General features: G+C 30.0%; 8 protein-coding genes across 8 annotated transcripts in view; 3 read left to right on the forward strand and 5 right to left on the reverse strand.

The window, feature by feature from the left end:
- Window positions 1-199: 199 nt before the first annotated feature.
- Window positions 200-4513, reverse strand: LOC119668305 (protein male-specific lethal-3). Its single transcript, XM_038077767.1, has 7 exons — window positions 4339-4513; window positions 4034-4212; window positions 3722-3951; window positions 3292-3580; window positions 2647-3224; window positions 2507-2591; window positions 200-878 (listed from the first exon to the last, which is right to left on the reverse strand). Exons 1-7 carry the CDS (start codon window positions 4441-4443, stop codon window positions 314-316), a joined length of 2031 nt encoding a protein of 676 aa, XP_037933695.1. The 5' UTR covers window positions 4444-4513; the 3' UTR covers window positions 200-313.
- Window positions 4514-5480: 967 nt separating this feature from the next.
- Window positions 5481-8875, forward strand: LOC119671543 (heat shock protein 83). The gene is made up of 2 exons (XM_038082629.1): window positions 5481-5625; window positions 6531-8875. Exon 2 carries the CDS (start codon window positions 6531-6533, stop codon window positions 8679-8681), a length of 2151 nt encoding a protein of 716 aa, XP_037938557.1. The 5' UTR covers window positions 5481-5625; the 3' UTR covers window positions 8682-8875.
- A 1376-nt stretch (window positions 8876-10251) lies between these two features.
- On the reverse strand, window positions 10252-10780 carry LOC119671148 (UPF0235 protein C15orf40 homolog). Its single transcript, XM_038081680.1, has one exon. It carries the CDS (start codon window positions 10705-10707, stop codon window positions 10303-10305), a length of 405 nt encoding a protein of 134 aa, XP_037937608.1. The 5' UTR covers window positions 10708-10780; the 3' UTR covers window positions 10252-10302.
- Window positions 10781-12008: 1228 nt separating this feature from the next.
- LOC119672974 (SOSS complex subunit B homolog) lies at window positions 12009-12673 on the forward strand. The gene has a single exon (XM_038084162.1). The coding sequence runs from the start codon at window positions 12009-12011 to the stop codon at window positions 12603-12605; it is 597 nt and encodes a 198-aa protein (XP_037940090.1). The 3' UTR covers window positions 12606-12673.
- Window positions 12617-13640, reverse strand: LOC119672973. Its single transcript, XM_038084161.1, has 4 exons — window positions 13416-13640; window positions 13235-13363; window positions 13052-13175; window positions 12617-12996 (listed from the first exon to the last, which is right to left on the reverse strand). The coding sequence occupies exons 1-4, from the start codon at window positions 13500-13502 to the stop codon at window positions 12686-12688; spliced, it is 651 nt and encodes a 216-aa protein (XP_037940089.1). The 5' UTR covers window positions 13503-13640; the 3' UTR covers window positions 12617-12685.
- Window positions 13641-17872: 4232 nt separating this feature from the next.
- Window positions 17873-21178, reverse strand: LOC119672744 (stress-associated endoplasmic reticulum protein 2). The gene is made up of 3 exons (XM_038083861.1): window positions 21069-21178; window positions 20745-20868; window positions 17873-18209 (listed from the first exon to the last, which is right to left on the reverse strand). The coding sequence occupies exons 2-3, from the start codon at window positions 20826-20828 to the stop codon at window positions 18099-18101; spliced, it is 195 nt and encodes a 64-aa protein (XP_037939789.1). The 5' UTR covers window positions 20829-20868; window positions 21069-21178; the 3' UTR covers window positions 17873-18098.
- A 1739-nt stretch (window positions 21179-22917) lies between these two features.
- Window positions 22918-24232, reverse strand: LOC119669409 (ATP synthase subunit b, mitochondrial-like). Its single transcript, XM_038079292.1, has 4 exons — window positions 24107-24232; window positions 23541-23893; window positions 23293-23481; window positions 22918-23224 (listed from the first exon to the last, which is right to left on the reverse strand). The coding sequence occupies exons 1-4, from the start codon at window positions 24132-24134 to the stop codon at window positions 23045-23047; spliced, it is 750 nt and encodes a 249-aa protein (XP_037935220.1). The 5' UTR covers window positions 24135-24232; the 3' UTR covers window positions 22918-23044.
- A 208-nt stretch (window positions 24233-24440) lies between these two features.
- Window positions 24441-25504, forward strand: part of LOC119679353 (inverted formin-2-like) — a gene marked incomplete at its 3' end in the record, with an annotated part of 5981 nt that continues 4917 nt past the window's right edge. The window contains exons 1-3 of the mRNA XM_038091662.1: window positions 24441-24623; window positions 24740-24805; window positions 25155-25501. Coding sequence (XP_037947590.1) covers window positions 24560-24623; window positions 24740-24805; window positions 25155-25501 — 477 coding nt within the window. The remainder of the gene's footprint in view (window positions 24624-24739; window positions 24806-25154; window positions 25502-25504) is intronic.

The raw sequence follows: 25504 nt of genomic DNA on the forward strand, positions 1-25504 counted from the left end.
TACTTATAGAGTAAGTTAACTATGTTGTAGATTTATTTATTCTTGTCTATATATAAATAATGGATTTCATTTGCATGGATTGCAAGACAAATTTTAACTCAATTTTAATATAACACAACTTTTATTTGTATATTTTCTATAGAAAATATATCTTTTAAAATATTTATTATGTTTTTTTTCATATATTATTTTTTTACTGGTACTTTTTCATTGCCTTTTTGTATTAGAGTGTTCTTTAAAATCATATATTTCTACATTTTTATATGTACAATACATAATCAACATCTACTTCAAGTACTAAAAACAAATAGTTTTAAGTTACTATAGTTACTTCACAGATTTCTTTGTCATGCTCAGCTTTAACATTTGTTTCTTCTTTAAGTGCTTCACTATTTAAACTTTCATCCAATTGATAGACAATATCATCGTCAACTTCTAATACTTCTGGTTTAACATCATTCAAATTTTTCTTTTCAATTTCATCTACGTCCATTCTATTCTCATCTGTTGGAGCAGTACTTCTTTCTCTTTTTTCTTTTGGGCTACCATAATCCTCATGAGTTTCCACTTCAAATTCCAATTCATGTTCAATTAGTTCTATATCATCGTCATGTATAACATCATTATACTCCACATCTTTTCTAATATGATAGATGTGCTTTTTATAACCATTTTCATGTTGATCTTGTTCCTCTGTGATTTCAAGTATAGACTCAATATCTTCGCCTTTCTCACCATTTTTGTATTGCTCTTCTGATTGTGGACTACTTGTTTGTTGTTTAATTTCTATAAATTTACTTTCGTTAGGTGTTCTATTTGAATTTGATTCGGGCATGTAATTATCCTCTGCAAACCATTCTTTTCGTGATTCTAAATAACTGAAAAAATTTAAATAAAATTGATTGTAACTGACTATATCATTTGGTAATAAAAGGCTTTGTATAACACATCAATGTAGTGATATTCTAGTCTAAAACCATTTCTAATTAAGAAGTAAGTATTATATTGTATCAGAAACATATTGGTTGCGTCGTTGTAGTTTTAAAAACAAATTTATTGTTAATTGTATGAATAAAATGGGTTATTTTAAAGTAGGTAAGATTAATTCTAAAACTATCACATTTAGTGAATTAGGCACAAACGACTTATTTGACTATAGTCGTCATCCATTTTAATCATTTACTAAATATGTATCTTAAATATTTTATCTAAAGATCTGTTTTTTTCAATATTAATGACAAAATGTGTAACAAGAGAACAGGCCATGATTTCTATTAAGAAAGAATCATGCAAATGAGTGAATATCGCTTGCCAATTTGTCTTAATGTTGTTAATTAATTAAATTCTACAAGGCATCTTAGAGAAAAGAGAACATTAACAGTGTAATTTAATCAAACTTTTATTCCTACACCGATTTGTTCAATACTTGACATCTTTACTACTGTAAAGATGTGTGTTTATGTAGTAATACTGTAATATAATATAATTATTATTAGTATTATATAATAATAATGTATAGTAATACTTTAATAAGACTACACAAACACACAGATATATTATCACACATATATATTATCACATAGATTTATCCAAATTCAAAATATGATCGTTAAATCACCAAACACATTTTAAACATATGCCTAAAGACTAATCGATGTAAATGTATAGCGGCCTTTGACATTATCATACAAATTAATTAAAGTCTTTAAAAAATTAGTCTTTAAAAACATTTTATGAACTTGTCTCAACAACTTGATTCTTCCATGTCTTGTATAGCATCACCAATGCACTCATAGCGTAGTTAATTTTTATTATTTTGTTTCCACTTTGCTCTTTATTTAGTTTGTGTCATCGTCAGAGACAATTTGGGCAACTGGTGTTAGCACGCCGATATATGATCATGATTAAATCAAGGACTGACTATTATATCTGGCTTAGTCTTACTACAATAAATCAATTGTAGTAACAATTAAGTCGTAATGACTAATAATTTGTGGTAACAGTAATAAATTTTGGTCCTAAACCTATTAAATAAAAAGTGTTGAGAATTAACACATTTTCTCATATATTGGAAGTATAATACAATAAATCTCATAGACCAAAGTGTACTATTGTGTCGCTTATAATTTTGAAAAGAATTCCTCTATACTAAATGCGACTATACTTAATGTATAATATATGATAAGACGACATTAGCATAAGCAGTAATGACATCCAAAGTCATCTTTAAAATAATATTTCAATATAAATACGGTTTACAAGTATAAAAGATACTGTGAAAATATATTTGCAACTATATTTTCAAAATCACATTTAATCTTTTCTTTTTCTTCGGCACTGCAGTTCAGTATGAACCTTAGCCTTCCTATTTAATCTCTTTTATTAGGTATCATTTCTAATTCCAGTATGCAGAAGAACTATTGGCACAGTTTTATTCTCATTATACTATTGCATTTACTCTAGTTTTTTTTATCAAAATATAAACCCATTCATGAAGTACACCTACTTGATAAAAGTATCCAAGTTCGTCAATAAAAGCTTTAATTTCTCATCAGCAATTGTAGATGCATTTAAAAATTCCGGTAATTTAACTAAAAAAAAAGTTATGATTAGATAAATCTTTAGGGAAATTTAAGTCAAAATTACCCAGCAAACGACCTAAATGTGGTGCACCGAAAATCATACATGGCATAGGAACAGAGCTTTCTGGAATCATTCGCCATAATAGCACTTCTTGTAAAAATGTATTAATTTGTGTTGGTAAATTGGGTGTCATTGTTTCTAAACACTTAGAATAGTTAGCATCCGGATTAATACCATTCGTATGTAAAGGTGTCGAAGCACCTGAACTGTTGCTGGCTACGCTGGATAAACAATTTTCACCGTCTTCACTACGATGAGAACGTAATTTACGTTTTAGTGGCTCCTCAATAGAAGTGGGTGTAGTACCATCAGTAGCTGTTCCAGTCGTAGGTTCACTAGTTATTAATGACGATTGTGATTCAGTACCAATATCTGTAATCGGTGTTGGAATCTGGTCAATATCATTGTTATTGTTATTCGGTAGTAGACCATTAACCGGTATATATGTAAAATTTTTTAACAATTCCTCACTTAGTACAGACTCAATATATTCTCTTTCCTCATTGTAAAGTAAATAATCAACAAGGGTAAAATCAAAATATATACGTAAGCCATCGGCAATTTCCTTAAGCAGATTAACACTACAAAAGTAAAATATTAATTATATATAACTAATGTTTATTATTTGTTATTGAAAATGTAACTTACGATGACAATAGTTTGTCGTACTCTCGTTCTTTTTTGTCGTTCCGTAACATTGTGCGACGTCGCGTGTTCTCATTTTGTGTAGCCGAAAATATCATATTTACTGTGGTTTGTCGTACGAAATTATCTAATATCGTAATAATTGGAACTCGCGCAGGTAGCACATACTTTCTGCCACTAACTATCATGTCATGATCATATTCCAAATATTGACGCAAACGTTCACTAATGCGCAACAAAACACGCTTATCATCACAAGAACCCTCAAAGGAGCTTCCGCAACTATCTCCCTCTATCAAATAATAAAATAAAAATCTATGTTAGAAACTTCATAATATAAATAATTAGAAATAGATTATGTTATGTTTAATATTTAATTGTAATAAAGCATATATCAATAATATAGTTGTTTATAATATATTTTAATACTTACCCACATCTTTCATAATTCCCTCTTCATGCTTTTCATCCGTTATAATTTTTTCATCCGACGCTTCTGGTGTTGTAGTTTTTACTGTATTTGATTCTTCACCAGTTACTACAGATGATGCTGAAGAGTGCTCTGCTGAATTTCCACGCTCACGATTTATTATAATTTTTCGAGTTCTTTTTTTATTATTGCTGCTGCTGCTGCTGCGTTCTTTACGATACAGATATGCCCCCCTATTTTAACATATGTTATGTCATATATGAATATGAATATGAATAATAACATAAACAATACAAACACATTTATATAACTTACAGTTGCAAATGCGCCTTTTCAGCTAAATCCCTCTGCAGCTGTCGATTTTCTTCAGTGTCTTTAAGTACAAAATCTGCGTTAACTTTACGATCCCAAGAGCTACTCCAGCCTTGAAAATGTACTTTATATTGTATAATCTTACGTCCACGCTTATCTTTTGTTTCGTAAATGCCTAAAATCTAAAAATAACATAGGCAGGATATAGCAATAATGCTAAGTTTTAGAACAATGGCGATTGGTTAAACATTTCAAACAAAATGTTTAGTACTAAAACACAACCCAAAAACAAACAACCAATAAATCACCTTCGAATCATACAAAACTTTAGCTTTTGTTACATCTGGTTCGTAACAAAGTACAAGCTCTCCCTTTTCAAAGTATCGTGACCTTGGACCCCGAGTTGACACCATTATACCCCATTAGTATAACATAATTCACATAATGTGTATATTATTTAATTTATTTAATATTGTAGTTACAAACACGATATCAAAACAAAATAGATAATAAAAATCGTGATTCTTAATTCCAAGGTTGCAATAACTTGGCAATTATTTTTTTTTCTACCTTTAATAAAATAGCTGAATGGAAGTGAATTGAAATTATATTAATACATTAAAAATTAATAAACACATTTTTAGTTTTAATGAATGAAATTATAAGTTAATTACAGAGACGAACAATTATATTCCTAAACATTTTTATTATATATATTATTCTTCCAAATGCAACACTGACAGCAAAAATCAATACCGATAACACAAGTCAAAGTGCTGAAATAAATTTCTTTATAATATATGGATTTTAATAATTTTAATGAATTTCTATATGCAATATATGCCAGCTAATTTTTAATATATATATTTATATTTTTTTCCCCAAAACAATATTTATTCAATAAAAAATAAATAAAGAGTTGAATAAATTAAAAACCCTTAAATTGCAATAAGGGTGTTTTTAAAAATTGTAATAATAATCGAATAATATTTAAAGGACTTTATTTAACAATTTATATATTTTCATAATATATAGCGAAACGTACAAAATATATATATGTATTAATTACATCATACATATTATTAATTAATATACATTTACGGCTGATTAATTTTCAAAGAAAAATAGTTTGAAATGCACTGTTAACAAACAATGACTAATCTTTAGTTTTGCACATATTTTTCGAACTTATTAAATAAAACACAACACTTCAATTATAAATTAAAAAATTTATCAATAATTTTTATAAAATAATTTGATTAAAAATAAGTTTTTTTATAAAAAACTATATAAAATAAAATTTATCGATAATGATTGTCAAATTTTTTACAACTACAGTGCTTTTCAAATATATATAAAATCACCGGAAGTTTGGAATTTTGTTCTAGAATGTTCCACAACATTCTAGAAATTTTTGAATTTTGCTTATAAGCACAGACGCACATGCAACCGGCATTAGTTGAATTGTTCTATTCGTGCGGTGAGGACGAGCGTTTCTGCGTGCATAAAGAAATTTTTATTGTAAAATAAAATTTTAATTGCAGTATTTGAGATTTTTTAAATAGTAATTTATTGTGAAATTAAATATTACAAAGGTGTGTAAAAATTATTTAATGTGTTATAAATTTATAAGAAAAATAGCGAATTCTTGTAAGAAAAAAATGTCTGCTCGTAACAAAGCATGGCAACAAAATAATTGGGGTGAAAATTTGATTATTGATTTTAGGAACCAAATTTTAAATTAAATAACATATGCATGTTATTTTATAAAGTTTTAAAAAATATTTTATTGCAAATATTAATGAAAAAAAATGTGACGCCGCTACATTTTCATATTTTGTTGCAAAAATTTGCATTATGAGAAATTGCATATTGAACAAAGATATGTACGGCGTGGTGTAAAAAGAAAAAAAAATGCGTCACTTTTTTTTTGAACTTTTATTTAAATTAGTACAAAAAAAATTTAAATTTGGTTGAGATTACAAATGGCCATGCAAGTTAAGCAAGAATGTTCTAGATGCTTGTAAAGAAAAAAAAAATGTGCATGGCGTGGAGTTCATCATATATTTGAGTCATTCTTTTTTGAATTTATTTTAGCGAGTTAACAAAGTAACTAATAGTTGATATTAATTTTATATGGCAGTGCAATTTAAACAAAAATGTCTAGTAGCTTGCAAAAAAAATGTAATTGGGGGAAAAAAAATGTGACTTAGCTTCCAGAAGGCTCTGTCCGCCATGTTGTAACACATTTTTTTTTTTTCTTTGACTCACTAGGCTTTGGTTTTTTCTGTTTTTGTAATTAAGAATATTTTCTTTGTCAAATATCGTCTCGAATTTTTTGCACACACGTAAAAAGAAAAACGTGTTTAAATTATTAAAGCAAATATTTATTTGAAAACTGAAAAGGTGTACCAATAAATTTATTTAATCAATATAATAAATTATTAACCACCACTTAAAAATGAATATACTTAAATAAATATTTTTTTTATTTTTACAGATGCCAGAAGAATGTGAAACCTTTGCTTTCCAAGCTGAGATTGCTCAGCTTATGTCGTTGATCATCAACACATTTTACTCCAACAAGGAAATCTTTTTGCGTGAATTGATTTCTAATGCGTCTGATGCTCTCGACAAGATCCGTTATGAATCATTGACTGATCCAACCAAATTGGAATCAGGCAAGGAACTCTACATTAAATTGATTCCAAATAAGACTGCTGGTACTCTGACCATCATCGATACTGGTATTGGTATGACTAAGTCAGATTTAGTTAACAATTTGGGTACAATTGCCAAGTCAGGCACAAAGGCTTTCATGGAAGCTCTACAAGCTGGTGCTGATATATCTATGATTGGTCAATTTGGTGTAGGTTTTTACTCTGCCTATTTGGTTGCTGATAAAGTGACTGTAACATCAAAACACAATGATGATGAGCAATACATTTGGGAATCTTCTGCTGGTGGTTCATTCACTGTTCGTCATGACAACTCTGAACCATTGGGACGTGGTACTAAGATCGTACTCTATGTTAAAGAAGATCAAACTGAATATTTAGAGGAGAACAAAATTAAAGAAGTTGTTAACAAGCATTCTCAATTCATTGGTTATCCAATTAAATTGTTGGTTGAAAAGGAGCGTGATCAAGAAGTAAGCGACGATGAAGGCGAAGAAGATAAGAAAGAAGAAGAAAAGAAAGATATGGATACTGATGAACCAAAAATTGAAGACGTTGGTGAGGATGAAGATGAAGACAAGAAAGACAAAGAAGACAAGAAGAAGAAAACAGTCAAGGTTAAATATACCGAAGATTTGGAATTGAATAAAACTAAACCAATTTGGACACGCAATCCTGATGATATTTCTCAAGAAGAATATGGTGAATTCTACAAATCATTGACTAATGATTGGGAAGATCATTTGGCTGTTAAACACTTCTCTGTTGAAGGTCAATTGGAATTCCGTGCTTTGTTGTTTGTACCACGTCGTACACCATTCGATCTTTTCGAAAACCAAAGGAAACGCAATAACATCAAGTTGTACGTTCGTCGTGTATTCATTATGGACAACTGTGAAGATCTCATTCCTGAATATCTTAACTTCATTAAGGGTGTTGTCGATTCTGAGGATTTACCACTTAATATTTCACGTGAAATGTTGCAACAAAACAAAGTATTGAAAGTCATTCGCAAAAATTTGGTTAAAAAAACTATGGAATTGATTGAAGAATTGACTGAAGATAAAGAACAATACAAGAAGTTCTACGATCAATTCAGCAAGAACTTGAAATTGGGTGTACATGAAGATAGCAACAACCGTGCTAAATTGGCTGATTTCTTACGTTTCCACACCTCAGCTTCTGGTGATGAAATTTGCTCATTGTCTGACTACGTTTCACGTATGAAGGATATTCAACAACACATCTATTTCATCACTGGTGAATCTAAAGAACAAGTTACTAATTCTGCCTTTGTTGAACGCATCAAGGCCCGTGGCTTCGAAGTTGTTTACATGACTGAACCAATTGATGAATATGTTATTCAACACTTGAAGGAATACAAAGGTAAACAATTGGTATCTGTTACCAAGGAAGGTTTGACTTTGCCTGAAGATGATGCCGAAAAGAAGAAGCGTGAAGAAGACAAGGCTAAATTTGAAAACTTGTGCAAGGTTATGAAATCAATTTTGGATAACAAAGTTGAAAAGGTTGTCGTATCTAACCGTTTGGTCGATTCACCATGTTGTATTGTTACATCACAATTTGGTTGGTCCGCTAACATGGAACGTATTATGAAGGCACAAGCACTTCGTGATACCTCAACCATGGGCTATATGGCTGGTAAGAAGCACTTGGAAATCAATCCTGATCATGCTATTATTGAAACTTTACGCGAAAAGGCTGAAGCTGATAAGAACGACAAATCTGTTAAGGATTTGGTTATTCTCTTATTCGAGACCTCATTGTTGTCATCAGGTTTCTCTTTGGACAGTCCACAAGTACATGCTTCACGCATCTACCGTATGATCAAGCTCGGTCTTGGTATTGATGAGGAGGAGCCAATGGCTACTGAAGAAGTACCTGCTGCCAGCACTGTACCTCCACTAGTTGATGACACTGAAGATGCTTCTCACATGGAAGAAGTCGATTAAATTCGTTAATTTAACAACATACATTACCCATACAACTTTATTTTTTTTTACTTTTCATATATTTTTTTTAAGTTCACTTCAATACTTCAAAAAATCGGACATAAGAATAGTTTTTTTATTTATTTTTTTCAGAATGTCCATTACATTTTATTTCATAATTTTTCACCGCGTTTTAAGCGGTTATTCCTTACACCAAACAGATAAATCTAAATTTAAGAAGAATTCATTGTAAGAACAGTTAAGGTTTATTTAAGAATATTTGTTAAGGAGACTATGAAATATGTTAAAGGAAGAATTAAATATATATTACATTGTATAAGTTATACAGAAATAAAATAAAAAGCTAAAAAAATAAATAAATTGTTTATTTAATGATTAAAACAAAAAACGGAGATAGTTTTGAATGAGACATTGAAAGCATTTGCATTGAAAATTAAATGAATCTGTATATACCAACAAAGTTCCGTGGAGCTTAAAAGCGTTGCGTAGGAGCACAAGGATCCAATGTACGTAATGTTCTGTTAATGCAATACATCACAAAGTAACGAAGGTCAGTGGAATTAAAACCGTCACGGAGAAGTATAAAGCTGTGGATTAGTGCAGCATTTGTGAACGCTTTCAGAGAGACAGTATTTTTTTTTTATTTAAATAATAAATTGAATGAAGTGAATTATTTACTATCGTATATAAAATATACATATGTACATAACTATGTGACTGTCATGAAATAATAAGAGTTTTCATAAATTGAAAGAAGCAGACAGCTGCTGTTGATTTTAATGTATTATCATTGAGTGCTGATATTAATGACTAATCTGATATTAATAAAAGAATACAAGGCTCCCTTTTTGTATATCAAATAAATAATTAATATTTTTCAATTATAAATGCATATTTAAGAAGGTAATCATTTATAAAGAAAGTAGTAGTCAATTAGTGAGTATATTAAGCTCGTATAAATAGGTAACCATGGACAGAAAAGAGTAAATAGATAGTATTTAAGTATTAAGTATTTATACAATATACAAAGAATTGCTATAAATGCAATACAAATAATTTCGTAACGAAGGCTTAAAAAATGACACGCTCCATGATTTATAACTGTTAAATAATTATAGCTGATTGCTGAAATGTCTTCCAGTTTTTTATATAAAATATAAAGGATACTATATTGAAATTAAGTGTCTTTATTTTATGAGTCTGGTAAAGCCAGAGGTTAACTGGTCTTCCGAACTTCACATTTAGAAATCATGTAATATGACGTTATCGTCACTCGACTTTTTTCAGTTGTAAAGAACAATTTAATGACTTAAAAAAAACTAATCTGTACAAGCTTTACTAGAGTGATTTTTGCAATAACAGATATGTATAAATTTTTTGTATCAATAATGCAGAACTATTAAGTAACATTACATATGTACATTCCTAGCATAACAGATTTAAATGACCATAATGTATCATTGTGTCTTATATTATTTACAAAAATTTCAATAAAAAGCATGTTTTTAATTTTGAAATACAAAATATATAAAAACAAATATATTTTAATTAATTTCATAACACAATCATAAAATTAATATGTAAAAAATGTAATAATAAATAAAATAGATAAACTAAGTGACTATTGTCCACATTCTTTTCTGAGGAGTTCTAAGACATTATCCGGTGTTGTGACGCCCTTGCTAATCATAACAATTTTATTACGTGAACGTGATCCTTTATCCAGCGAAACGTCACTTTTGCGCAGACCTAACAATTTGGATAAAAATTTAACTAATTCTGCATTGGCTTCGCCTTCCGTTGGAGGTGCTGCTATTTGTACTCCCACACCTTCCGAACTTATATCAGTTATACCATTTTGTTTGGCACCTGGTTTAGCCAATATGCGTAAACAAACATTGCCGGCTTTATCTAGTTGCACTGGTTCCAAAGAAGCACTTGAACTGCTATTATCTGGCACAGGTGCTGCCTTTTTACCTTTGTTTTTTGACATAATATATACAGAAATATGAAAACATCGGCGCATATATTTTAATCGATTTTTAAAATATATAATAAATCCTATATAAAGCAATTATCTATAAATTTTGTCAACGAGCATGATTTATCTATAATGCTGCCATATGAAAAAAAAAATTTACATATGAAGTTTTTATACATAAGGCCTGTAAATATATAAATGATATTTTATTTAAAATAAATATTAGAAAATGGAACAAGTTTTATTTAAATTTTATTTTTTAAAATGTATTTTAATGTTTTTATATAAAGTAAAAAAACACAAAAACAAAATCAGCTGTTTGAACACTTTTGTTTACAACATTGCGGATAAATTAAAAATCAACAATTCGACGGTTGTTATTTTATCTCTTTATCGATTACCAAACTCTTACCATGTTCCCACTGCAATTAAATCAATTTATGTGAGCCAATTAAATTTTACCGTTTACATTGGCACATGTTGATTTATGTAAGTAAAACAACTTTTTTGTGTCAGAAAGTTCTGCAAAAGTTGTAGGAGAGTTTTTGTTTGCTTTCATTTTAATTGGAAAAAATTAATTTGAAAGGTTTTTACATATACTTTTTATTTTCAGTTACATATTTTTCTATTCAGAGACAAAATTTCAACATAATGCGTATATTCCATGATTATAATGTTGGCTTAAGTTTTTATACTAACGGTGATCAGACTTTGCTCAGTAACTCGATAAAAATAGTTAATTTTGTGTTCGCATGTTTTCTTTTACATAAAAGTATGAAAATGATAAGAAAAAAATAGATAGAAAATGTATGTAAAACTTATTCCATTACATTTCTTTCCATTTATTTCTTTCAAAATTTCATTAGTAATTATTTCATAAAACACTTTTAATTTCAAAACAATATTGTACAATAATAGAAATCAGGTGATATTTTACAGAACATGGAAAAAATTGTTATACCTGTTGCATTGGTAAAGTTTTAATTTCGCAAAAAACGAGTATTCATATATATAATTTAGCTAGTTACCGTCTGAACATCTCTACTGTGAAATATATCATTTTGTAAGCATCAAGAAACGAGACAAAGACCCAGGCCGCAATAACATTGCATCATTGTTTATAATAAAATTTTCTAAAAGTCTTATGTACAACAAAATAAATAATTAATTCATCTTATTAAACTTATATATAATTAACACGTGAATTACATCAGTTGAGTTATGTTTTGCATCTTAAAATATCGTTCGTGTTTTGAACATTAATTTTTGATACTTGGTAACTCTGACAAAAATACAAAACATACTTTATATGTTCAACAATTTTAGTTTTGATAAACATAAATAAAATGTTTAACGGCGAATGTATATTAATAAAAGACATAAAGCCTGGCTTAAAAAATATACATGTTATATTTATTGTATTAGAAATTGGGACGGCAACAATAACAAAAGAAAACCGAGAAGTTAGGAATTTCAAAGTTGGTGATCCTAGCGCCTGCATAAATGTCTCCATATGGGATGAACCCGGAAAACTTATACAGCCGGGTGATATTATTAAGTTGACTAAAGGTTATGCATCCATATGGCGTAATTGTTTGACATTATATTCTGGCAAGAATGGGGAGGTGTTTAAAATTGGTGAATTTGGCATGATTTTCAATGAACAATTAAATATGAGTGAACCAAAACGACCAGAGCAACCACCTGCAACCCAAGGAATTGCTATGGTGGGCACCAATCCACCTGGAGTACTACCTGCGACAACAGTTCAACCTATTTCAGCTACAACTGTACAGCAGGTGGTCGCTAGTACTAGTGGTGTTGTCAATATGCCAACACCGCAGATAGGAGTACAGAGCACAACGCAACCGCCCGTCAAAACTAATAGGGGCGGACGTGCAAACGCAACGAGATCCAGTAATCTTAAAGGAGAACGTAGATAAATATTTCCATTTTCATTATAATTATTATTGTGACAATTTCATTTTTAGAATAAATTAAACTTTATATCAAACAAAAAAATTTACTGTCTTTTGTATGAATTATTTGCCCAATGAGGTTCATTTTCCTTACATAATTCTCGAATACTTTGTGGTATTGTTGCACCAGTAGTTCCAATAACTTTAAGTGGTTGAACAACATATACAAACGCTTCTAAAAGTTCTTCATCGGGATGATTTTCTACGAATGTTGCTGAAATATCTTTTTGAAATACGGTGTCATTTATATATAAAACATCAATGCCAGCTCTAATAGCCTCTCTTAAACCTGGACTTAAACTAAAGATTGTGAAATCTCCCAAATTGTTTGTGTGTAGATTTGTTGTATATCCATCTAATAAATATTAAGTTAATGGTGTATCGTTTCTTTTTACTGGCATTAGACATACCTTTTATTAAAAAAACCACCACTTTGTCCTTAATTGGAAACATTGTAATTTCACATTCTTTATCACCAAGCTTAAACTTATTAGGCACATTTGCATCGAGAATACAAACAGGAATTGAAAGTTGCTGAAGTTAAAAATATATATACATATTATTAAAAACTAAAATTTGTTTATTATGATTACATTGAACTGCTTTTGTAACTCGTCATATATGTTTTTTGATGTATATAAACAACCGTGCCATTCTACAGGTTTACTTGTGTATTTTATCATATCGATGTCATTTAGCAATATTGGCGCATCTTTCTGTGTCTGAAAGAACATCCATTATTATTATTTTATACAATTTTTTCAAACTGCTTACCATATCATCATTGATATGTGCCGGTATATTTGCTTTTTCATTTTGTGATCTAATTAAAAATGATTGGCCGATACTATTTAATATCATATTTTATATTAAAAACAAGGTGCTTGTGTTAAATGTTTAAAAGTGCTAATTGATTGCACAGAAGCTCTAAACAACCGATTAAAATAGCCGGCATAAATATTTATTATGATATTTTATCTGTTTACTTCAATAACACTCAAACTTTAAAAAAAACATCATAGAGTAATAACGAAGTGAATGCACAATTACTTAAATTCTTACAATGTCACATTAGGGGTATTCACTCTCTTGCAAACAAATTGCAACGTGCACGAAATGCACAGATTGTATGAGCATGCAATTAACAACAACAAAATACACGCACAAAGTTTCGTGCAATTTATTGCAATCTTCCTATACTAAAACCTATATATATTTGCTTGCAACAAAACCAAAATAGCAGAAAACAGCTGTTTTGACATTTGTTGCTTCTCATTTTTAAATTTGAGTGATGATTTGAAATGATTTTCGAAACTAAATTTCGAATTAAATTTATTAATTTATTGCGATATTCGACATTTTAGATAACTTTAAAGAAACAATTTTATTCACACTATATGTCACCACCTCGAATTGTGGTACGGACAGAATACTATCTCTGTCTGGAAAGCAATGAGCTATGATGGGTGTTGTCTCTAACTAATCAGCACTTCTCCGAGTTAAATAGTGTTACCTAAATCCTTGACAAAAAGATTTTCTGGTTTTATTAAATTAACAGAATCTTCACTGTTTATTTAGGGACTTTCATTCGGTTTGAAAGACCTAGTGAAATGGCAATGGCTTTGTTGCGTTTGGCCGCCTATTTAGGGAGCAACCGGCATAGAATATACAGATTCAGAAAAAGCCTTGGCCTTTACTGACTTCCTGGAGCTTCAATTCCAGCCTAACAAAGACTGTGATTATGACACTGAAGAGAAAGAACATTTCACCGAAGATATTTACAATATCCTAAACCAAGAGCCTAATGAAGATGCCTTGCTTTTAAGATGAAATCCCCCTAATAATCTCAAGATTGAAAATAAGATCTGCACCAGGGTACGACAAGTTTAACAACAGATGCTTACGCAAACATAATTAATTGTATGTTTAGGCTAGGTGAATACCCTAACATCTAGAAACAGACCTCTGTTGTGGTCTTCCCTCAACCCGACAAGGACCCGAAGTTCCCGCGAAACTGGAGCCCCATAAGCGTGCTGTCAGCTTTGTGTAAGTTGGCTGAAAGAGTGATCCTAAACAGACTTAGACCTTCGGTGTCTCATTTGGGTGTCCCAGTCGGGGTGATTAAAATCCTCGGTACCTTCCTGCACGAAAGGTCTTTCCGTGTAAGAATCAACAGTACCATCTCATCAGCCCAAAGAATAAAAGTTGGTTTTCCTCAAGGATTGCCGCTCTCTTTATGTCTGACATCCCAAGGGTAAGTCCATCGGTGTTAGCATTATACACATATAATACATGCATATTATATTCCCATAAATATACCAGAAATATACCCTACACGTTGCATGTTAATCTCATCCTGAAATTCTTTCAGAAATGGAAAATAAAAATTAACAACGAGAAAACTAAAGCCCTGGTTATAACTCGTAAACACAGACAACATCCACCGAGAGTGAGAGTTGGTGACATTGCAATTAATTGGGATGACACCATCAAAAACCTGGGAATCACATTTGATAAGAAATTCATTTGGCACAAGTACATACAAATCAAAAGAAGTAATTGCGTAAAAACACTGCACTCCTTACAATCACTTTTCAAACACCATTTTTTATACTGAGATTGTATGAAGAACAGAAAGATTATCTACAGCCAGATAATTAGACCAGCACTACTCTATGGATGTGTCGCGTATAGCAAAGCTGCTAACTCTACTATCCACAAGCTGCAAGTTGCTCAAAGTCGGGCTTTTCAAAGACTCTTCAAAATGCCTTGATGCATCCGCACAAATGGTATGCTAAGAGACCTTTGAATACACCCGGTCAAAAAACACATAAGCGACAGAGCGTACCCTACTTAGCACTATCTAATTCAGAATAATTTCACGCCACACGGGGCGGTACGCAAATCTTAGATCAGTCAACGAGTAATCACGAAGCTTTTGAGGAATACATAAATTAGTCAATGAGAAGGGTGAGACTCTGTAGAAACCCCGCAGCTATCGAAGAGTAAAAGTGCCTAGATGCACTAACTCGGAAAAAACTCAACATGAACATGAACATAAATAAATATATATAATACAAAAGTATAAATAATACATTTGCTGATATCAGTCAGTGCAGACTATTTACTAATCAAATATATAAATTATACGATTTCTACAGCTTTGATTGAGATTTTTTATTTTATAAACTTATAAAATATTGCGCAATAGAAAATATTGACGTTGCTAAAAGTCAATATTAAAACAAGTTTTTTTTTTTATAAAAAAACAAAATTACTTTCCATAATTATTATTTTGTTTGTTGTTTTCTTTAATTATTTATTTAAGTTGATGTCGAACGAGACCTCAATTCTGTTTTGTGGGTGGCGGTCTTCTTAGCGCCTCACTAGGAAAATAAGGTGATTTAAGTGTTTACATGGGTTCAGCGTCTTAGTCGCTTCTTAATGTGTGTAGTTCTGCATATCTTTTAATAATTGTTGGGTTTGGACCTTTAACTTGCTTAATGTTGAATTGAGATGGTTTTATAAAATTTCATTGCTGTGTATTTTTTATATTTTTTAACTGTTACAATCTTCAGATCCCTGTGAAGAATCATATTTCTGTCGTCGTATAAACTGAGAAAACTTAAAACCTTTTTTGGAGTTTTTAATTAATCCTAAGATTGTTTTTACCGAGGAATCTTTTAGCTGAGATTGTCTAGAAAATAGTTCTAAAAAGCTGTTAGTCCATGGTCTATGAAATCCTTCCTGGTACTCCTCACAGATCCGGCAGTAGTCATTTAAAGAAAATCGTAGAAAAGTGTGAAATATTCTACAATATTTATTAGCGTTATTTCCAAATAGTTGCTCTTAAAAATATCTAATGTACTGATATCTCTATAGCTTCTTCGGTCCTGGCGTGCAGCCGGCTGGACACTTTTCTACTGCCTTTTTTGAAGTTTTGTGAAGGGTTTACTACTATATATCCATCTGTACAGCTCACTAATAGTTTCGTGTTTGTTATTTTAGAGCATCTTTTGCTGTAAATCGTCTAATTAATTTATTTTTTTTATTTGAATGCATATAAACAAAAGCTAAAAGATTTTAAGAATTTTTTTTTTGTGGGAAGCCTTCAGGACCGAGGAGGATAGAGCATCTCAATAAAAACGCTAGAATTTTTACCTCTGAAAGGGGTCAAAATTGCATAAAAATTTCTGCATATCGTTGATACTTTCCTATTTGTATTTAATTGTTTTATGCAGGAAAATTTTAACAATTATATTGGTGATGTTAGCAAAATTTCTTGATCTATTATATGATCAAAATATGTTTCTTCAGTACTAACTTATACACCTTGAAATTAACAGGGCTATCCTAGTGATCTAGAATATAGATAAAAGATATGTTAAACTTTATCGACTTCGGCTTCATTTACTTTGAATAAAGGTAACCATAAGTGTCACTACCATATCAGCTTACAAAAAAAGCCTAAAAAACTATTTAAAATAATTTTAAAATAAAATAAACTCCCCTATAACACGGTAGGTTCCGCATTATAGCAAAACGCGTCATAGGGGCATTCCCGTATACACACATGCAAAGGTACGCGAAGCTAAATATGAACTGTACAAATCTCCGCGTTATATGGGGAAATGAAATCGCGTAATATGAAAACTCGTTGTAAGGGTACCGTGTTATAAGAGGGACTACTGTAGATATGTTTTGTAATACTAATAATACAATATATAACTTCGAATTGTATCTAATCAGCAAATGTTATGAATCTTTAAGCTGATTACATAAAAAGAAATTGAAAGTAAATATTTACAAATGTTTTTGTTTTAAGTAAAAAAATGTTTTTTTTTAATATATTTATATAATTTATATATTACAAAAAAATAAAAGACAATATTGCAATATAATTTTACCACTTAAATTATGAACGGAAAATCATTTCTTGTTAATAAAGTTAAAAGAAATAACATTTTATTCCCTTAAAAAAATGCCGATTAAAATAGTTAAAAGGAATGCTTTTAAGGTAAAAAGATTTTAAATTTTGTACAAATAACATTATTTAAATTAAAATATTGTTGCTGTAATCAGTAGCGGTGGATCACTTCATTGAATTAATTCTGGTTCGAGAAAGAAATAAGCAATTATAAATTCAAAAAAAGTTTGTCAGAACTTGCGCAGTGGCTTCCAAATGATATTTAAGTATTTTGCATTAAATTTACATAATTTAAAAGAATATATTACATTATAATCAAATTTTATTGTTTTTACAATTCCTCCAAATTACACGCCAATATCTGATCAGGTAAGTTCAGTGTTCGATTCCATAAATTGTTCTGCAAATTGCTTAGTGATCGCTAGCACATAAGGGAATTTCATGATTTCAGTTAACTTTTGTAAATATCGCTGATTGTGTTTTTGCTGTGATTTATTGCGAAGAATGATGAAGAATTTGGAGATAAACTTTTACGCCGCACGGATTGATTGAATGATTTGGAATATAGCAGATCCGCAAACAACAAAAATGAACAATGCCAGTAACCATGGACCAACTGGATATTGGTTTTCTTTTACTTTCTGAAAATCAAAAGAAATTTTTATTAGTAAATTAATCGATAATTGACATAATGAATATAAAAAAATATGACTATGAATATACTTCACATTAAATTTAAATTAAATATAGATGACAAAGGCTATAATCGCTTTCTGCGAACTGCTGAAAGGTCATTATTAATAAAACGAGAACACAGGCATGCTATAAGGCAATTAAAAATCACATCTCAAAGCTAATCCTATCCTGGAATCTGCAAGGCAAAATAGGTGAATAACTTCGAACTGAAGAAAAAGAGAGATAGATACACACAAAAAGAGAGATAGATAAACAGAGAGAGAGGTAGATAAACAGAGGAAGAGAGAGAGAGAGAGAGAGAGATATATACAGAGAAAGAGAGAGAGAGAGAGAGATATATACAGAGAAAGAGAGAGAGAGAGAGAGATATATACAGAGAAAGAGAGCGAGAGATAGATACAAACACGGTTGCCACTTGAAAATTTTTTTCTGTACCAAAATTGGTTTAAAAAGGTACCATTTCTGTAAAAAAAGGTCCAAAATTTTTTTGTACCTTTTTTTTTCTCGTTCTGTGATTTTTATAGTGTTATAAATGAACAAAATATAATATAGTGCAAAGTTGCAATTATAAAAAAAATTAATTGGAAATATCCACAATAAAATTGGGTCGTCAAAAATGTACCAGTTTTTGAAAATGAGTACCAAATGAAAAAAAAAAAAAAAAAAGTACCAATTTTGGTACTAAAGTACCATAAGTGGCAACCGTGGATACAAACAAAGAGAGAGGTAGATAAACAGAGAGAGAGAGAGGCAATTTGAAAATAGATAAACATGGAGAAAGGTAGAAACACGGTTGCCACTTATGGTACTTTAGTACCAAAATTGGTACTTTTTTTTTTTTTTTTTTCATTTGGTACTCATTTTCAAAAACTGGTACATTTTTGACGACCCAATTTTATTGTGGATATTTCCAATTAATTTTTTTTATAAATGCAACTTTGCACTATTTATATTTTGTTCATTTATAACACTATGAAAAACACAGAACGAGAAAACAAAAAGGTCCAAAAAAAATTTTGGACCTTTTTTTACAGAAATGGTACCTTTTTAAACCAATTTTGGTACAGAAAAAAATTTTCAAGTGGCAACCGTGGGTAGAAATATAAAAATAGATAAACACAAAGAGTATTTCTTCTTCTATTTAGATAAGCCTCATTTAGAGTTCTAACCTCTCAAAATAATGTTTGCAATAATTCAAAAATATGAAAACGCGTAAGCGGAAACTTATAAGGGATTGGACAAATGGATCTTGAATATTTGCTGACATGGTAACCTTACACTAAATACCGTAGACAATTGGCGACTTGACTGTATTTCTAGTTATATTCCTTCACCGTGTACGGGTATTGTCATTAGGCAATACATTGGAGCCATAATAGTAACAAAGTTCCAGTTAGCAGATAATTGGAGGTTTACACACACAAACAGACAAATTCAGTTTCCAGACAGTAAATCTTAACTGATAAAGTAGAAGTGATTAGAGCTAAGATCTGGAACAAGTGCTTGAAAAATGGAGTGAATAGAACTAAGATTCCGCACTTGTAACTAGTGATTTAACCTTTTATATTTTGAAGCGGTTCGGAATTGTCATTTTCATGAAAAAGACAGAATTCGAACAGTAGTTAGTGAGTGGCTAGTATATGCTAACAATTAGAAATTTCAAAGAATTTACAAAATACTAATAAAATCAAAAATATTACTTTAATAGGCCTAATCAAAAAGGCAACTGAGTGAGTATATGAATATATCGTGTATGTATGACGTTATTCTACCTCTGCATGGTAATTCAGGATAAACGACTGAACTTTATTAATAATCAACTGATTCCAAAAAAAAGTAGAAAAATATAGATACAGTAATTCCAGATTTGTTGCATGAGATAGGACAAACGGCACAGCGATTAAGAAACCACTAGTCTATTAGAAAATATATTTCTAACAAATGAGAACAAAGCTAACAGACTTCAAAATTATAATTTTTAGGGCTAGAATTTTAAAGTGATAAACTAGTAACTTTTTCGTCGTCTATACCTATTTGTTCGCCTACAAAATTCACTGCCATTTCCAATTGACCCCGCGACTTCTTGCAGATTGCAAGCATATGGCGTACAAATATATTTAGAATATTATTTGCAATAACATTTATAAAAAATTATATTTAATTTATAAAATAAAGCAATTTAGCATCGACAAGTGTTTTAATCTTATCAACAATGGAAACTGCATTTAAGCAAAATTCGTTTACTGATAAAATTCGAAAATTCTCGCACGCGTAAAAACAAAACAAAAGAAAACAACAAAAACTTGAGTCGGAAATCAATGACGGCGTGGCACTTCAAATTATTTACGTTTTAAAATAACATATGTGATATTTTTAATATTTAAATATTAATAATTTTTGCAATGAAATTTTAAACTTATGTTACCTAAAAATATAGTATAACTTATTTTTTTTTTTTCAAAAAGAAAGTAAATCCTTACCGACGATTTTGGTACATTTCCTCGCATTGTGACATATTTGCTGGCCTTTTCATTTGCAACACGCATCCTTTGTGGTGGAGCCATTTTCGTTGTTGTATTTAATTTTATTTACAAAACAGAAAATCTTTAAAAAAAAAATGACAATTTATTATAAAAAAATGGAGAAAGTAAATACTTGTTTTTCTTCTTTTAGAATGAATATGATTTCAAAACTATTTATATATTTCCCTACTTGTTAACTATTTATTTATGAAGAAGTTAATATTTAAAAAAATGAAACTATTTAAAATCACTTTTTATAATATATATTTATAACATATTTACTTATTATTTTCAGAAAAATGTTAATTTTCCACGTATCCGTTGCCAAATTCACAAACGCAACCAACTCCGTCCACTTTAGTCGTTTATCTACGAACTCAGTATACGAATGACACGTATCAAATCAAACAGGGTTACCATATTACTAAAAGGAAACTCTCGTAAAAAGAGAGCATGATAAACGTTAAATTTAAAAGATTACTTAATACACTGCGTCTACACTGGTTAAACATTGGCAAGATTTTTAGTTACAATACCACATTTTCACTAACATATACAAATTTTACTTTGTGTACAAAATTTGAAATATATTACGTATTTGCATACGAATATGAAAATCTTGCCAAAATCTAATAAGTGTTTTTGCATAATTTATCTTCAAAACTGGTTAGAGTTTGAGCAAATTTTTAGCAACAAAAAAAAAAGTCTGCAAAATTTATTAGTACACCATATATTATTTAATCATGCTGCTAAGGACGTGTGCGAGTTAGGCTAAGTGGATGCTAAACCAAATGGGACTTTTCTTGGGATTTTTTGCACTGCACACATTTAGCCATTTATCAACACGTATCGACACATCACTATATTATCGGCACAACTTAGAATTTCCCTTATTTAGAATTCATATTCAATTATTTTTATAAAATTCAAATCACTCTCATGTGATATATATGTGGTCTATACATATTCATTTGTCAGTCAGTAGTATCAGATACTAGGTCAATGATATCTGAAATTACAGAGTCAAATAAATAATTGACTGAAAAATTGTATTTATCAAACATAAATGCGATAATGCAATCTGAGCACCCTGATATTATTCATAAGGCGACCGTATATTTTTTGTTGTGATAACATATTACTGCTAAAAAGCTAACGAATATATAATATTGAAAGTAAATTCGAAGTGACATTTGCTTAATCAAAAACAGTACTTGCTCAATATTACATGAAAATAAATAAATGACAACCCTGTTAAAATAAGTGCACCAAATTGTCAAAAATGGAGATCGAAAAAAAGAACTCGATATGTTTATCTTAACGAAATGAGGAGTATATTCTTGTTTTGAATATTTCTATTTTTAAGACTATAGTACATATAGTATTAAACTAACGTTATTTAGTACAGTAAAAAACAAGTTTTCTATATTACTCTATAATGATCCAATTATATGAAAGGTCTCATAAAGTAACATGAGAATGATGTATGAATCTTAAATTACAGACCATTTATTAAGGTAACACCATGTCGCAATTATTTATTTTTTTAATTTAGCATAATCTCAAACATGATACTGAAACTACTCATAGCACTCTATGGCAAATAATAGTGTTACGGCAATGACGTAATATCATATAAAGTCTTCATTAGTCTCCACACCTGAGTATTAAGCGCAGCTATGTTTGTTTTCTATTAATTTCACAAAGATTTTGTAGAAATACAAATTATCTTATACCAACACTAGTTATTTAATCTAATTGAGACCAATTAGTCTTCTAAAAAGACCCAGTCCCAGCTTCTTCGAGAACCATTAACTCAAACGCAGTTTTTTAAGACGAGATGTTTTCATGAATTAAAGGTTTAATTACAAAACGCTGTATAATATTATCAAAGTGGCCTTCATCTATGGATGCTTTGATGTGTTTTGATTTTAAAATTATTATCAGTCTTTTTTTAAGTATTTAATAGGAATATGTTACAATTGTTAAAAATTAACTTTTTTTATGCTTTCTTTGTCGTCTTGATGTATCAAAATTCAACTTCTTCAGACTTATTTTAAATGGAATAATATGCAAGGCATTTGAATACTTTTTTAAATTTAAAATTTGTTTAATTAAATTTAAAACCATGTGAATTAACTTCAATTTATTTGAAGGAATTTATTTACTTTTAAAAATATTATGACCACATATTGTTGATTTCCTGCATATATTTTTAGAGCAATGTTTTTAATTTATGTAACCGATTATCTTAAAAATTACTTAGCACGCACAGCCATAGCACTTAAGTCAGCAATGCATTTGTTAAGCGTTTCTTTTTCTTGTTGTGGAGTGATATTAGATAAAACATTGTTTACAATCCAGTTAACCATGTGTTTTTGGTTAATGCGACGCTCAACATGATTACATTCCACTTGATATTGCAAGCGGCGTTTCACCTAAAATTTGTAAACAAAAAAATTAAACCGAATTACATTAAAAAATGACAAAATCTTAAAAATTTTACCTCATTGTAAACATTCATTGCGCGTTCGCGGTAGGCAGCTTCTAATTGGAGAGCAATGTTTTCTTTCTTGGCATCGATAAGCAAAAGAGCACCATCTGCTCGCCATTGTTCCTTTTTCTCATTTTCAATAGCTTCTTTAAGCAATGCAAGCTCCTCTTCTCGGCCTGCATTCCAATCGCCTTCGATTTTCTACAAATGACTTTTGTAGTTTTGCATAATAAAATTTATTGTATTCACGATAAACTTACATCGATCTCGTTATCTAAATATTTGGCTATCGCTGGGCCTAATTTTTTAACTGCAATCACAGCCATAATAGCTAGTGAGAGACCGCTATAATACTCGTGCTCCATGACATATATTTCCTTAGAACACAAATATGTGATCAAACCGACACCAAAAGTGTATGGTCCAGTAACACCAGTTTTATTGTAGAAGAACTGGAACCATTCTTCTGGTATAAAGCCCATACGTACTTTGCCAGGATGTTCTGGACGAATGCGACGTTCAAATTTTTCTGTTGATGAGCCGCCATCACCACCCGCAGCAGGAGTTGCAGAGGTTGCTGCTCTGGCAGCTATTCCGCCAAATGGACGTTGAACTAAAAATATATTTATATTGTTTTTATATTTTGCACAAACTTATTTTTTTATAAATTGCTTTTGACGTTTTGCAAGTTTTGACAATCAAACTGATTACATAAACCACGATGGGTACGAATCGCGTAACCGTACTTTTAATTATACGAATTTTTAAAATTCTATACATCATTTCTAGTTGTTTTTTATTATTTTTAATTGATATTTGTAATTACCTGAAAGTAATGCGGCCCTCGATAACATTTTTATTTGATATTCGGCTTAAGTAAATGTACTCTCGCTCAATACGTCTTCTTTTCACCAAATGACAAACGTTAAATTATTTAACGAAGGAACTTTATTAAAAAATATATTCAACGAAAACAGTTGTCAAAATTAAAGAAACTATTCACAATAGTAAAACAATTTTTTTGAAGCTTTGTTAAGAATTTTTTTGTTAATTTCTAGTTTTTGTTAAAATAAGAGTTTTATTATTATTTTATATTTTTAATTTATGTAAGATTATAAAACTATTTTTAATTTTATTTCTTTTAAATTTTTCGGTGCTAACTGTTACTATAAAAAATTATCATTTTGAATTGTTAATTTTTTCAACAGCATTGTACAATACAATACTTTTAACAGTTTCTGTGAGCAATTGTTTGCAAATCGTCTAACAGTGGTAAATAATGTATAGAAATGCATTAAAAAGTGGTGCTCGTACTGCTTTACAAGCGTGGAAAGTAAAAAACGGTATAACTTTTGTGCATATGTTTACTGTCTTTGTAGAAAATATAGTTTATTAAAGCATATTTACGTATGTCATTGTTTGTGATTATAGTATCTCTTTTTCTTGTATGCACAAATAGATTTAGCAAAATTGCGGTTTGATTTGACTCGGGCAAATGCAGAATTTGAACAGCATTTGTGCAAAGGTTCGTTAGTGTATGAAAATGTGCATTTCATGTTTTTGGAAGTTCGCCAAATAATCTGTCATATTCCACATAACGTCCCGTCTACATAAAACTTAAGTTGCTCAAATTAAATTGTAATACATGTAAAGCTTTGTGTAGAAAATATTGATTTTTTTGCAACTATTGTAAAAATATGTTATATATTTGTTAATAACATCAATTACGATATTATAAAAGAAAAAGAAAACACCTCTATTAGTAATATTTTAAAAACTTTAAAAACCTGTAATATAATCTTAATAATTTTATTTTTATTTATGGTAACACTTTTTGTTTATAAATGCTCTCTTTCATTTTATAATTTTTCCAGCTGTCAATGAGCTAGTCAGTCCTATTAAAAAGCTTAGAGTGACTGCATGTTGTTTTGCTAACGCTTGTACTAATAACTGTTTATATTGTACATTGATAACTACCGCTGCTGATAAACCGTCACAAAATTTACAAAGAAAGTCAACAACACATTTCCTTCATTCGTTTCATAATCGACAACGTATCTTAGAAAACGGCCACCTTAACACAGTGCTCTCGTCCAAACAGTTCGTGAAAGTGCAAAAGCAATTTTATCGCGAGTTTTCTAATATATCGTTGGGAGCGCCAATCAAAAATAGTGAGGCTCCATTACTAGGTGATCTTTGTGATAAATATCGAGCTGTTATAGCA

Source organism: Teleopsis dalmanni, chromosome 1, assembly GCF_002237135.1.
Source record: "Teleopsis dalmanni isolate 2A chromosome 1, ASM223713v2, whole genome shotgun sequence".
NCBI classification, from domain to species: Eukaryota; Metazoa; Arthropoda; class Insecta; order Diptera; family Diopsidae; genus Teleopsis; species Teleopsis dalmanni.

What these genes read in the sequence shown, in the direction of transcription:
- LOC119668305 (XM_038077767.1), bottom strand. Translation starts at nt 4,443, where the DNA reads ATGGTGTCAACTCGGGGTCCAAGGTCACGATACTTTGAAAAGGGAGAG. An exon ending in TACGACAAACTATTGTCATC is followed by an intron (nt 3,225 to 3,291) that starts GTAAGTTACATT and finishes TTACTTTTGTAG; the next exon opens with TGTTAATCTGCTTAAGGAAA. An exon ending in ACATTTAGGTCGTTTGCTGG is followed by an intron (nt 2,592 to 2,646) that starts GTAATTTTGACT and finishes CTTTTTTTTTAG; the next exon opens with TTAAATTACCGGAATTTTTA.
- LOC119671543 (XM_038082629.1), top strand. Translation starts at nt 6,531, where the DNA reads ATGCCAGAAGAATGTGAAACCTTTGCTTTCCAAGCTGAGATTGCTCAG.
- LOC119671148 (XM_038081680.1), bottom strand. Translation starts at nt 10,707, where the DNA reads ATGCGCCGATGTTTTCATATTTCTGTATATATTATGTCAAAAAACAAA.
- LOC119672974 (XM_038084162.1), top strand. Translation starts at nt 12,009, where the DNA reads ATGTTTAACGGCGAATGTATATTAATAAAAGACATAAAGCCTGGCTTA.
- LOC119672973 (XM_038084161.1), bottom strand. Translation starts at nt 13,502, where the DNA reads ATGATATTAAATAGTATCGGCCAATCATTTTTAATTAGATCACAAAAT. An exon ending in CACATATCAATGATGATATG is followed by an intron (nt 13,364 to 13,415) that starts GTAAGCAGTTTG and finishes ATGTTCTTTCAG; the next exon opens with ACACAGAAAGATGCGCCAAT. An exon ending in GGTGGTTTTTTTAATAAAAG is followed by an intron (nt 12,997 to 13,051) that starts GTATGTCTAATG and finishes AATATTTATTAG; the next exon opens with ATGGATATACAACAAATCTA.
- LOC119672744 (XM_038083861.1), bottom strand. Translation starts at nt 20,828, where the DNA reads ATGGCTCCACCACAAAGGATGCGTGTTGCAAATGAAAAGGCCAGCAAA. An exon ending in GAAATGTACCAAAATCGTCG is followed by an intron (nt 18,210 to 20,744) that starts GTAAGGATTTAC and finishes TTTGATTTTCAG; the next exon opens with AAAGTAAAAGAAAACCAATA.
- LOC119669409 (XM_038079292.1), bottom strand. Translation starts at nt 24,134, where the DNA reads ATGTTATCGAGGGCCGCATTACTTTCAG. An exon ending in ATTTAGATAACGAGATCGAT is followed by an intron (nt 23,482 to 23,540) that starts GTAAGTTTATCG and finishes AGTCATTTGTAG; the next exon opens with AAAATCGAAGGCGATTGGAA. An exon ending in CAATGAATGTTTACAATGAG is followed by an intron (nt 23,225 to 23,292) that starts GTAAAATTTTTA and finishes TACAAATTTTAG; the next exon opens with GTGAAACGCCGCTTGCAATA.